Below are 14,308 nucleotides of genomic sequence, written 5' to 3' on the forward strand. Positions count from 1 at the left end.
TATGTAGTGGAATATGCAGAATCTGACTTAAGTGAAATCAACCTTTGTTAGATAATTGTTTTTCTTTTGGCTCAAAACATTTTTTTTTTGATTGTGTGGTTACCCAAGAAAAGTGTGAATTGTACATTATTGCTGGTAAATGTAATCATTCTGTTTGAAAGAAAAAAAAAGAAAACAGAAAAAAAAAACCCAAAACCTGTAGTTTTCAATAATACTTCTGCACTTTGAAATATAGAAACACATTTATCTGAGACAGAATGGTAAAAATCAACAAAATCACTTTATTCATAAAAAGATGAGGAAAGGATCAATAATGTTGATGAAAAAACATGCAATGGAAGATTATAAAAACAGGACTAGAAAGGAGGAGGGGGAAAAAGCCAAGATCACAAACAAGAAAAACATAGCAATGTCTCATTCCAAGAAATAAAAATGATACAAATGGGTGGACATAGGTAATCTATGGCTATCTTGTGATTCAGTTCTTAGTTATATATATATATGTATATATACAGGCAAACAGAAATGGAGCTTCACGGTTTGTTCATCAACTGCTAAAATAACACTGTCATCAAGATGAAACAAACACAGAATGTAAACCAGAAGGGATTTCAATCTCTCTGTCCTTATAAATCGCTTGAACTTATTAAATTCAGACTGCACGTCATTGACACAGCCAGCTTTACCATCAGTGAAAGGAACACTTCATGATCATGTGATGTATTCAGATTTTTCGCTTCCAAAGGGGCACAAAAACTGATTTTTGCTAAAAGTTTTTAACAGATAAAGACCTTGAAAGTGGCTGTTAGAAGTGGATATGCTCCCTGATAAATAAGAAAATCATTACAACAGCTTATGGATTTAATGTTTATGCATTTATCAGATGACAGCTGGCTGTGTCTGACCAAGTCTGGTATGAACAATGATTTTGACTAATAGCAAGTGCCTGTGTCCTGAATAACACTTTATTTTTCAACTTTCTCATCTTTGAAAACTGTCACCTGTGAAAGAAATTCCTTCCCATTTTGTTCTACTGCTCTTCTTACCTGTCTGAATGAGATAGCTAAAATTTTAAAACCTTGAACACACGAACATGCACAAAAGTTTGAGAGTTTCAGCTTCCTCCAGTTCTGAATAGGAAAGAATAAAAAAAATGTATTTAAAAGCTTCAGGTTATGTGTTCTACAAAAAAAAAAGAAAGAAAAAGAAGTATTTTAATTCTATGTCCATGGATGCCCAATATTTAAATCACTGAATTTTCATGGTTTCACAACACTTCCAAGTAAACCAAACAATAGCATGTAAATAAAAGAAATTTTTCTATTTACAATTTACAAGCTTGACTGCATACCATGCAAACCAGTACTGGAAATTAACTGGAAGAAAAACATTGTGTCCAGTCCATATTTGTAGTTCCGTCCATCCAAAATGGCTCCAACCATTCTCTCTTACCTTGCCCACCCCCCATCTTCATGCAGAATGAAAATACACTCACTCACACATAGCTATGCTAGTCCAAACTACTGCCTTACACTGATGCAGTGCACACAAAATGATGAAAAGTACTCATTCGTCATCAACACTCAAAAATGGTTCCACTGGGCGCTGCTCCACCAAGCAGAATCAAATGGATTGAACTGATATCTGTCAAAGGTTTTGTACTTGGAATAAACTGCAATGTACAGAAAACCACAATGTAACATGGAGACCTGTAAAACAAATAAGACTGATGGATACAATTACAAAGCAAGAAATGCAAAAGCACAACCGAATGCTGGTGAGAAACATCAGCGTCAACAGAGCTGTCCAATTATTCAGGTGATCATGAAGGTTCCATCCAAAACTTTAAGGCTCGGAATGTCAAGATAGGTTTTACCGCACATTAAACCTTGAACAGACTACATAATTTGGACACGGACTGAAGCGTCATAGTTCTACTACTCTACACTATACATTATACCAATTATGAGCAACTTTGTTATCTATCTCGCAGCAAGCCTATTTCATTCTAGCTAAAACAAGTCATGGTTTATGACATCATGAACAGTACTAAGCTACTCTCCTGAACCAACTAAAAACCAACAGTGCTTGAACAGGAGGTTGGGGGGGTTGGATACTAAGTTTCCACACACCCCTTGTCTCTTTCTCTCTCTCTCTCTACACACACACACATGCATGCATGCAGAAACAAACTGTGCTCTGAATTTTGAATGGTCCAAATGAAGGTGGGGTATGTACAATGCCGTAAAAAGTATCACAGAAGGGCACAGCCATTAGCTGAGGCAGCACGCCATGTCATCAAAACCACTGACGTTTGTTTCTTTTTTAAATGGGGAGGAAGCGTGATGGAAGAATACAAGTCAACATGCACTAGACTGTACAAAATGAACAGTTTGCAACAATTTAAACGGATCAATCACAAATGAAAATGTCACCCATGATAACAGATAAAAACAGACCAGTCGAGACAAGTTCAAAGAGGACCAGCACCAAGACCTTGTCAAGCCATGGCCAAATAGTACTTGAGAACAATTTGTCTTCATGCATTCTGCACCACGGTTTCAGATGCCCCTGTCAATAAGACTGATGCCACTCTTTGTGTGTATTGGTGGAACAAAATGACGTTATGGCCTTTCCCTTTTTATTAGACAGGGATTATATAAAGCTGGCAGGCCAGAGGGGAATCCCCCAATAGGTGTAAAGTTACAGGGAAAATTATATTAGCAGTCTAGCTTTTCTGCACTGCAATAAAGTGTTCCCAACCTGTCTCCCTGATACTGCTTGCCATCAAACTGTCCCAAGTTCCATGCTGACACAGGCGCCAGAAACGAGTTCAAGAGGCTAAAATCATGGAGGTAGATTCTAGACTGACTGAAGTGGAAAAGTCTCTCAGCTGTTTTAAAGCCCATTTCACTAAGTCAAAACATGGTTATCAAACCTGTTTCAACTGTGATCTCTTAATGCCTAAGGTACCTAGTTTGCAATCGGATTTGCCTAAGGTACCAGACTAGTTTGCAATCTGATTGTTTTGAATAACAAGTGTACAAAGCATAACAATATCACTTAAATGACAAACATGCCAAACAACCTTTTAGAAGGGTTTTCTACCTTGTTATTCTGAATCAGTTTAATGTTTTTGTATTTCTCAGTCCATTCTGGAAAGTTCTGACAAAAACTTAATACCCGTAAGACTGTTCGGAACAGATAACATTTAAAGCACTGGAAAGTGATTCAGGTGATACAAAGTGAATTGCGATACCCTATGTAAATGCATGCGTGTGCATGTGCTTGCATGAGTGTGCAATACAATGAGATTTGGATTTAAACTTTCAATTCTGAAGAGAAGGGCACATGAACTTAAGATATACATGAGTTCCTTGATTAAAAAAAAAAAAAAAAAAAAAAAGTCAACAATAAAAAGCCCTGAAGAATTCTGCAAACTGTTGACACAGAAAGCCTGTCCCCAGAACAGATACATACTAACGCAAGCAAGCCTGTGATGACAAATGTAGCCTAAGAATAGAAACCATGAAAAATGCTTAAAGCAATTGTGTTTATAAAAAGAGCAAAAAACACCCATTCAAAAAACCACAGAAAGAATGCAACAAATAAAACTGCTGCCCAGATGTTTTGAGGTTTGCTTGGTCCCAACATTTTGAAAGCAATACAGCTCCACCTCAAGACAGAAAAAAAAAAGAAGTCGCTATTTAAAAGTAATAAAATTCCAGATCTTTCTTAAAGAAAACTATACAACTGAAACAGATGTAAGTCCTTCAACTACCAAAGCAAAACAAAATATTTTCAAACTTTTTTCCCTCCACCCTACAGTTTATCTAATCCAAAAATACACACCACTTATTATTCAGACCATGCAAGAAAATGCTTCCACTGTTCACTGGTTCAAATACAGCCCGGCTTCTTCTGTCAGTTTAAAGTAATCATTTCCCTTAGAAATGCAATACAAGCTCTGATGTGCAACTCTAGATCTTTCTGCAGCAAACTTCGCTTAGTTAAAGGGTTTTCTTTCTTCAAGCTGTATGTCTTCCATGTTACCAATACTAGAAATATATCTGAAACATTTTGAAAGAACGGCTGTACTGCCTACTTCAGGAATCGAAGAAATGAAAAATTGATCTGTTGGAAACCTTGCATTGAAAATACAATTGATGTGGATTGGCAGCAGTCTGTGCCTTCCTTTACCAGCTTTTCTGGCTCATTCACTTCTGTTTCAGTCTGCCTCCATCACACACAGCCTCCTATTCACCTTTGTCAATGCCAACAGAAGTGAGAGCTTTTTCTCCACATACCTCTGAAGCAAGAGTCATGGATTCTGGCAGCTTGATATCTATCTGGCAGCGTAGTTTTTTGGGGGAGGCCTAAGGGGGGAGAGGGTTAGCTTCTTTTTCTCCATTGTTGGGACTTGACCTGGCCATATGTAACATTGCTGGCTGGGGACTGATGCTGGGCCTGTGGATCTGATTTTATCCAGCACCAAGTGTTCACAAAATATGGCTGAGGCTACACAGATGGGGCTTAAACTGGTTTGGAGTAGGCACACCTAGCAGAGACTTGGGTTTGACACACAACCATCAGCCCTGGAGGAATCTGAACAGTTTTGAGCAGCGCCCCGCTGACCCTTCAGAATTGCAGGAGAAAAAGAAGACAGTTTAGTACTGTCTTCAAGGCGATTGTTATACTCGTTGAGTTTTCTTGTCAAATGGTGAAAGTCTTCCCAATTCTGGCATTGATCATTGCATCAAGAGACAAAATACTGGATTCTTGAAAGCCATAAAGACCCATCCTCTACATGGCTCAAACCAGGTCAAGTTGTGCAGAAACCCTGGCGTGTCCAGTCCTCACAATTCTGCAACTGCTGCCCCAATTATCAAGGAAAGAAGAGCAGAGCAATTATCGGGCACTATCTCAATTGCTTCTTGGAACTGTTTCAAAGAGAGCATGGATGAAAAGGCCAGACTTGCCCTACTTATTATTGTGTGATGTTTTCAGATAATTGTAACGAAAATCTAAGCAGCATAAACACATGTGACAGTGCACAGATACTGGTGGAATGGAGACAGTATGAATACTGGTGAAAAACAGGAATGATACAAGTTTTTCAGTTTGTTATACATGTGTGTTGGCTGATTCTAGTACTCTTTCATATCTTGCTGGCCATCCACCAGTGACGAGCACACATGGGTCTGTTGTGGGAACAACAAATTATGCCATGTACTCTTGACTTCGTGGATCAACTAATTAGCAGCATTTGTTCATTCTGTGAATTACATTTTTTAACAGATACAGATACAGATCAAAACCAGTCTGTTTTGAAAAAGACTGGAATCCCAATTTTTAAGCAGCAGGGATTTTTTACAGGTTTTCTGCTTTGTTTTTCTTTTTTTTCACTTTTTTTTTCATTGACAGTAAACAGTGGGGATACTGAGATGCATAACATGATCACAACTGTACTCAATTTTATCACAAGTGACTCAGTCACACTAACCTAAGACCCGTCCAGAACACCAACTAACTTATCACAAGAAAAGCTGTTTCATTCTGGGACTATGTAAAACAATAACCCAAATCACAAGGGAGGGGAAAAGTCTTCCAAATGTGCGATGGAATGAAGGAAACTTGTTTTGAACAGTCACAGGTTTGATCACAAAGTTGTCCGCATTCAAGGACTACCTCCTCACACTCTGGCCCTCAGCAGTCAGCACAGCACAGCAAGACGAAGCTGGGTCTCCCAGCACTCACTCTTCAGCCAGGGTTTCACGCGCTCACAGATTGGGCTTGCCGGTGAATGGGAGAGGCGGAGGAGACCTTGGAATGTCGTCTGCCTTCTGAACTCCTTCCTGCATATGTACACATGTTGAGAAAGAAGAAAAAGTCAGTCCCAAAGTGCGAGAGGTCTGCTGCCTGTAATGTTAACTTGTCGCTTCTTCACTGATCCATGGTAAAGCAGTCTGCTTCAGAGCAAGGACGCATGTTTCTGCTCCTGCCAACGTCATACAGCTTGCCTGCTCTGCAAGAAAGAAAACACACTGATGGCTCAGTTCCAATGGCAATGAAAAGGATGGAAGCAAGAGTGCCAAAGACATATCAAGCTCTTCAACAGGATCACGTCTGACTGCATCTAGAAATACCAGGTTGTGGGGCATCAACCAGCAATCATCCCCTGGCATCCACTGCAAAGACAGAACTACCTATTTGATGCACTCAAGCTGGATTTAAAAGGCAGAAGAAGAGAACCAATTAGGCCAAATCGTGAAGACCAATCTACCAGATCTTTCACCAGCTAGTAGTGATGTGGCCGAAAAGAAGTGAAAAAAACCAATTCCTGTCGGGCAGTGAACTGCTATCATGACTGCACAAGCACTTCTTCATGGCGGCACTCGGACTTGAGCTTGACGAATTCTTTGGCCACTTCATCATTGGTGCGCTGGGACAGGATGCGGAGGATGGTGAACCCTGTATCGTCCAGATGCACACGCCGTCCCAGCGTACACCAACAAGCACAGGAACCCTGCTCCACAATGTCTCTGAGCTGCATGACAGCGATGCCGATCAGTCGATCCTCACGGGCAAAGCAGTAGTCCTTCACTCTGATGTGCAGCTCATAGGCATCCGGTTCTTCCTCATTGCCCAGAATGCTGCACATAACAAGCAAAGTCACATTCAGATTGCTGCACATAACAAGCAAAGTCACATTCAGATTGCTGCACATAACAAGCAAAGTCTCATTCACAATGCTGCACACCACTGGACACAATCTCACTCGCAATGCTGCACACCACTGGGCACAATCTCACTCACAATGCTGCACGCCATTGGACACAATCTCACTCACAATGCTGCACACCACTGGACGCAATCTCATTCACAATGCTGCACACCACTGGACACAATCTCACTCACAATGCTGCACACCACTGGACACGATCTCACTCACAATGCTGCACGCCATTGGACACAATCTCATTCACAATGCTGCACACCACTGGACGCAATCTCATTCACAATGCTGCACACCACTGGACACAATCTCACTCACAATGCTGCACACCACTGGACACGATCTCACTCACAATGCTGCACGCCATTGGACACGATCTCACTCACAATGCTGCTCGCCACTGGACACAATCTCATTCACAATGCTGTACACCACTGGACACAATCTCACTCACAATGCTGCACACCACTGGACACGATCTCACTCACAATGCTGCACACCACTGGACACAATCTCATTCACAATGCTGCACACCATTGGACACAATCTCATTCACAATGCTGCACACCACTGGACACGATCTCACTCACAATGCTGCACACCACTGGACACAATCTCACTCACAATGCTGCACACCACTGGACACGATCTCATTCACAATGCTGCACACCACTGGACACGATCTCACTCACAATGCTGCACACCACTGGACACAATCTCATTCACAATGCTGCACACCACTGGACACAATCTCATTCACAATGCTGCACACCACTGGACACGATCTCACTCACAATGCTGCACACCACTGGACACAATCTCATTCACAATGCTGCACGCCATTGGACACAATCTCATTCACAATGCTGCACGCCACACAATCTCATTCACAATGCTGCACACCACTGGACACAATCTCATTCACAATGCTGCACACCACTGGACACAATCTCATTCACAATGCTGCACACCATTGGACACAATCTCATTCACAATGCTGCATACCACTGGACAAAATCTGTTCAGAATGCAGCACACCTATTTTGCTTTCTAAAACCTTGCTTATGTGTGCATGATTCATGATTTTCTTTGGCACTAACAATAGAGCTCATCTTGACTGCATAAACATGACTCTTTTGCTTTGGGACGAACATGTTTTAAGTTCTGGGACATGTTCCTGATCTATTGGTTCATGTGTAGAATGATTTCAGATTGTTGAACATAAACCAGCCAGCAAAACGGGCTTTATGTTCCGAAAAAAAGAGCCACTTTCTGTACAAAGGTGTGTGGGTCTTTCTTTTATCTGCACATCACAAGGCAGGTGTATTGTCTCTGTGGAAAGACTAGGTCTCTTTTAACCCTGAAAGCATGGGAATGGACACTGAATTCATTCTGCTGTGCAAAACAGGTCTTTTTCAAGCCTCACTCTGAGCCATGCAGAGGGATGTACATGTCTGTAAAGCAGAGATCCAAAGCATAGGAGCACAAATGAGTGATCAGAATGTTTAGAAGCACAGAGGTTAAAATATGTCTCTTTAGAATATCATACATTTACAGCCTCACCAAATACTAAACATCTATGCTGTCATATCTGCAGACATAAAAGAGATCAGGAAACACAAGAGATTAATATTTTCAGTCCAAGACCTTATCTGCTTTCTCTTGGCTGTCCATACAGCTACCAGTATCTTGATGAATCCACTCTTTGAAAGATAAACAATGGTCTTCAGTTAAATATTAAACTATCCACACGAAGTTATATTTCACAAAAGATAATAATCTTTCTATGGCGTGTGTATGTAACAAAAATCATGACTGACAGAACTTATTTTCAGACACTGCGGACAAAGGTGACTCACAAGTGGAAGGTTTCATTGTACTTGGGCGACCAGTTGTTGGACTTGGACTTGGTGGAGTGTTTGCGCTTCTTGTCACTGAGGTGGGGGCCGATCAGGTGCACCTCCACCAAGGGCCAGAACATCCCTGTAGTCTGCCACTTGAGTCCGTTGGCTGCCACCACTGGGATAAACGCCACACACCAAGCTCCATCACCACCACATCACAACGGCACTGATGCATGTTCATGTGACTAGCTGTACTTGCTCTCAACTTCACCAACAGATGTATTATAAGTATTTCTTTTTCATTACCACATAGCATTACCTAAAATCTGCATATCTGTCCTTGTTCACCCTTTCATTGTCAATATTTCATGACGGAAAAGAGAAATTTTAGCATATCTGTAGATGAACTTTGTGGTTATAACGGTGAACGAGATCACCCCATGCAGTACTTGGAAACATGACAGTAGACTGTTGAAAGTCACCACATGGCATCAAGACAAAGTTTTTATTTATTTACTTTAAAAAAAAAAAAAGCAACATGTATTGATTATCCTTTGGCTACAATTCCCTCACTAAATACATAGGCACTGGACTGAAGTTTAAAAAAAATCAAAAACATAACTGGCCAAATGAAAAAAATGACAATTTTCTTTCGCACAAGAGCAAATGATCTTTTCCTTTCCTTGATCAATCTAAAACATTTTATAAACTGAACTGACAGGTAATCTTCCTCACTGACTGAACCCCTTTGTAACTGTCATCAGCAGACATCATCTAATAAAAGACTAACGATTTTGAGATAAACTTTAAGCTGCCATAAAAAAAACCAGTGATTCACAAAGCAGATGGTGTGCCAATTCTGATACCAAAAACAACTGTAAAACAAATTGTTCTGATAACCCTGAAAGCAGCCTTGTTGTGTAGTGAGTCACTAGTGAGACACTTCACAGCTCTTACTGTGCTTCTATTATCCCTCCAAAGAGCACTGTCACAGAATTTTGATGAAAACTGTCCTTCAAGAAATGAGATAATTACTGAATTTGAATAAAAACATCCCTCACTGAAGACAGATGCTACATGAACTCCTCTTCCTCACTGTCCCCACAGAGAAGGAATGTAGCAGAGTGAGAGGGGAAAGTTCCAGACGGTTTACCTTTGACCGTAACCTTGTGCTCTCCAGTGCCAGGGTGAGTGAACAGGTCAACCTGTATGGACACCTCTCCCACTGGGTCCTCGTTGCTCCCTTGATCTGCACATGGGACAGAGGGCAGTACTGATCATAGTGGGTCGTACTGCAAAGCTTCAGCATTCAATATCAATCAATAGTATCAGCATCAATCATCAATGATAGTGTGTAATACTGCTGAGATTTACCGTCTCATATCAATAGAGAACAGGTCAATGACAACATCCCAAGCTTCTTCATTCAATAGTATCAATATCAATCATACCAATGATAGTGTGTAATATTGCTGAGATTTACTGTCTCATATCAACAGGATACAGGTCAGGTCAATGACAATATCCCAAGTGATTCACCTCTGCTGTTGATTCAGTGACAACCTGGATTGCCTCAGCTAGCAGTCTCCTCACCCCTCTCTTCAGCAACGTGTCTTCTTAGTTATGTGGATTGTTAGCAATTGGGTGAGAACTTATTTCCATGAAACTCTTGATATAACTAGTAATCCATTGAACATAAATGTACAAAATTACCAAAAAAAGTGTTTTTTGGTGATGGTTCCACACAATATTGTATGAACTCTTTGATCCAGTTAGCATACATACTTCAGCTAAAGTCATTTCAAAATTTATACATGTGCCAAAAAATTACACACACACATATAGAGCACTTTCCTTATTTCCTTGGAATAATGTCCATATCAGTGTATAAACAGCACCTAATCAGTTGAGTGACAAAGTGAATACAAGTAGTATATTTTGACACAATACTCTGCGTGTGTCCAGATGTCACGTGTACATCTGTGAGCAATATGTGAGTGCTGTCTCTCAATTTTGTTTTCACTTTAAAAGTACTGAATACAGCTCTTTGCTTTCATTTTATCAGCCATAAATAGACACAGATAACATCTCTACACAGTCTGTTAACACCAGTCTTCTGTAAGATCAGTGCAAAGGGTACACAACATACACTGTCAGTTTGCTGCAATTTCACAGGATACAAATACAAGACTGTTACAGAATAGAATGCACAGTGCAAAATAGATACATGCTGCAGAAATCAGTTTCTTGGAAATAAAAAGATAATGCTTTAACTGGAGACTTGGCTTTGGATCGTGCCTGTTGGTGTCATTTATTCACATGGAGAAATATGTGTAAACCCACTGAGCTGAACAGTTTTCCTGCTCTGTATATCTGATTACATCTCTTCAATCAAAATAAAGCCTCATGCACAGGCATTCGCTCAGCAGTCCACTCCCCACCACCAATCAAAAAAGTTGTCTGCACTCTCATGAATACATGCACAAAAAAGGCTTTCATCCATATGCAAAATAAAAATGTATCCATGCATTTATGATAAGCACCTTTGTATTGCAGACTTTTGTCTCACATTACAACTTAGTAAAGAGAATGGAAGCATTTAACTGTCCAGATTCTTTTGAAAGTGGAAGACAGTCTAGCTGACTGTGTTACAATAATGCATCCATACTGTGTGCAGTGCTGAGGATGTGCACTAACACTTATTACAATGCCTATTACATTTTTTTCAAAATGACTATTAACAAACTATCAATCTGAAACCAACACTCTCACGTTCGTAATGAATTTAATTTCCCTTATACAAAGAGGTTGTTATGATGTAAAATGCCTTGTTTGTATTATGATATAAATGATATTGCATTTGTCTATTTTCCCAGAACACTCCAATATATACCGTTATACATATAAACATTCTACATGCTGCAATACAGTCTTTCAATTGTGCTTTAATCAGTTAATTCACTATTGTGTGTGCTGCTTTAGTTAGGGTTAATAAACACCTCAATACTCATGCCAAAAGACCCTGCTTGTGGTATGAGGAGAGAGTGGAGTGTGAACCTGTCCTATGCCTGCAATCCTACCCTTCTACCCTACCCTCATCTTCTACCCATCATTCCCACCCTATTGCATTACGATCAACAGTTATCAGACAACAGAAATCTGTGCAGGGTCCAGAAAAAAGACATAGGTAAATTGATGTGCTTGACAACCAACAATACACACATTCATCTGCTGTAAGTGAACTTAACTACACTGCACTACTCATCCATTCAACACATAAAACTAACTTTTTTCTCATTTATTTTTTAATGATTTCATGGCATTTCTGATGTGGCCTGAAAATGTGAACATTCTTTCCATGTATTGCTTACTCAATCAGGTGTAAGGGAATTTTGTTTTTCTGGTGAACGGGCATCTCTTTAAACAACACACATTTAAACCATTCCTGCATTTGACATATAACCAAGAATGCTATCTAGTTGAGCTACATGCTAAAGGAATGCAATCTACATGAGTGACATGCAAAAGGGATGCAATTCATCTGAGTGACATGTCACAAGAATGCTATTTGTTTGAGTGACATGCTCAAAGAATGCTATTAATTGATGGCATGCCCAAGGAATGCTATTCATTTGAGTGATATGCTAAAAGAATGCTGTCCACATTAGTGACTCGCCAATAGAATGCTATCGATTTGAAGGACATGCCAAAGGAATGACACCTAGTTAGGTCAATCCAATGCAGATTCTTCCAACAGGTTCCTTTGGTATATCTGTGTATGTGGTATGATTGATCATGTAGTTGGTGGGTATATTTAACTTTAAAATGTATGTCAATCCATAAAATTCTAACAATTTTTCAGGAACATATTTATAACTTAATAAAATGTTTTTGCCTCTTTAATTCTGTCAACAGACTGTTGTTCACGTAAATTTTCAAAATTCAACAAAAATACCTTCAGCATTTGACACAATGATAAGAAAATCCAGGTAAGGGGGCTTACATCTACATGAACAAAAATTTAAACATCCATACATGTGATTTTTTAATTTTCTTTTTCTTTTTTTGCTGCCCCATCATCTGTACCATTTCAGTGGCATTACTCCCAAACCGCTCATTTAGATTCCCCCATATACAGCCACACCCGGGTTTGTTACAGTTTCAGTGTCGGCAGTCCACAGGGAACCATCGTTGATAGGTCGCCAGGAGGCCACACACCAGAGGAGACCCTGCACTGCTGCCGAGTCACTTTGGTGGTGTTCAGTGGTGCCTGTTCTGATTTAACGTACTTAGGACACCACTTACTAAGTCCCCTACTAATGACAATAATGGCTTAGTCGCGGAGCCAGACTGAGTGAGCGTCCCTCCCAGAGTGGAGACCGCCACCACATCCCCCAAACAACAGCCCCCATGAATCTGCTGACACTGAAGATACTGACAGGACTCACCCCAAGCACGGAAGTGGAGGGGTATCGAAACAGAGGTCACCATGACAGCAGGGCATGAAAGGCCACAGACTTCGAGACTGTTTAGTTTATATTGATGATGATGAAGGAGGATGATGACGATGACGATGTTGCTATGGAGGTACATTTTGGTTTGGGACTGCGTGACAAGGCTGTACTCTATGCTTCCTGTCATAATGATATCTGGCGTTAACCAGGCCCGAGAGATACAGACACTTGCAGTGCTGGTCAGGTAATTAGAGCAACACACCCAATGACATATGCGTGAAGTGGATGACACTTGACTGTGTGGTCCCAGTCTCCCCATTTAAGCCCATAGCACACTCAACTCTGGGTAGGAGCCAGCCACGGGCTGAAAAACCCACCTCCGCTGTGATTTGAACCCATGTCTTCTCAGCTGTCAGTCCGCAACGCTAACCACTTCGCGATGGCGGCTGGTTCAGACGTGATTTTGTTTGACAAAATCCAGTAAATGCATATTTGAAAACAATTCTGCCTTTCACAAAGCTGGCTATGGCTGAGTTTGTTTTAATTTCATCATGTTGTCTTATCTCAATACAGTACTGATGCACTTTAACAAGCTTCTTCCTTTGTATCTCACACTTGTACCCCCCTCCACCCTTTGTATCTTAATGCCCTGAAATGGTCATTAAAGAATGGTTGAAATATAAGCTACATGATATCAAGATCAATATCAGAAACCATCACCCATTATTTCAACAATCTTCCCAGTAAATGAGGCTACATGATACACAAACCGATACATCCCAATGCACACGGTACTGTGCAGAAGAGGTGAAGAGAAGCCAGAGCTGTTCAGGCACAAGATAGGGAGTGTGGGTACGTCCACCCCCATGGAGCAGACAGAGGGTAGTGTGGGTACATCCACACCATCAAGCAGACAATGAGCCAAAACTCCCAAAGACAAGAAGCGCAAGTGCCGACGAGCGCAGTGCTCACCTTCCTTACCTTGGGACGTCTGGGTGCTTACAAAGGTCTTGATGAGGGTGTCTGTGGTCTGGGTGTACAGGGATAGGGCGTAGCGCAGGGACTGGAGTTCGGCGCTCTTGTCCAGGAAGGTCTTCTTCAGGCCGCGCCCATCGGCGTGGAAGTACTGCTTGATGGTGTCCAGGGCCATGTCCAGCACTGCACACTGCTTGGGGCTCAGGTTCTTCTCTGCCTCCTTTGACATGTCCTGTGAGGGACACACACACACACCATGATTAATCCTGTCCTGTCCTTGATACCTGGTCCACATTTGT

General features: G+C 40.9%; 1 protein-coding gene across 1 annotated transcript in view; it reads right to left on the minus strand.

Moving 5' to 3' along the window:
* Positions 1–261: 261 nt before the first annotated feature.
* The window catches only part of LOC143282074 (protein unc-13 homolog B-like), a 269,862-nt gene continuing 255,815 nt past the window's right edge, over positions 262–14,308 (minus strand). Inside the window, 4 exon segments of the mRNA XM_076587535.1 lie at positions 262–6,653; positions 8,596–8,755; positions 9,734–9,829; positions 14,016–14,241. Coding sequence (XP_076443650.1) covers positions 6,362–6,653; positions 8,596–8,755; positions 9,734–9,829; positions 14,016–14,241 — 774 coding nt within the window. The 3' untranslated portion in view covers positions 262–6,361.

This window comes from Babylonia areolata, chromosome 5 (genome assembly GCF_041734735.1).
Source record: "Babylonia areolata isolate BAREFJ2019XMU chromosome 5, ASM4173473v1, whole genome shotgun sequence".
In the NCBI taxonomy this organism is placed as follows: Eukaryota; Metazoa; Mollusca; class Gastropoda; order Neogastropoda; family Buccinidae; genus Babylonia; species Babylonia areolata.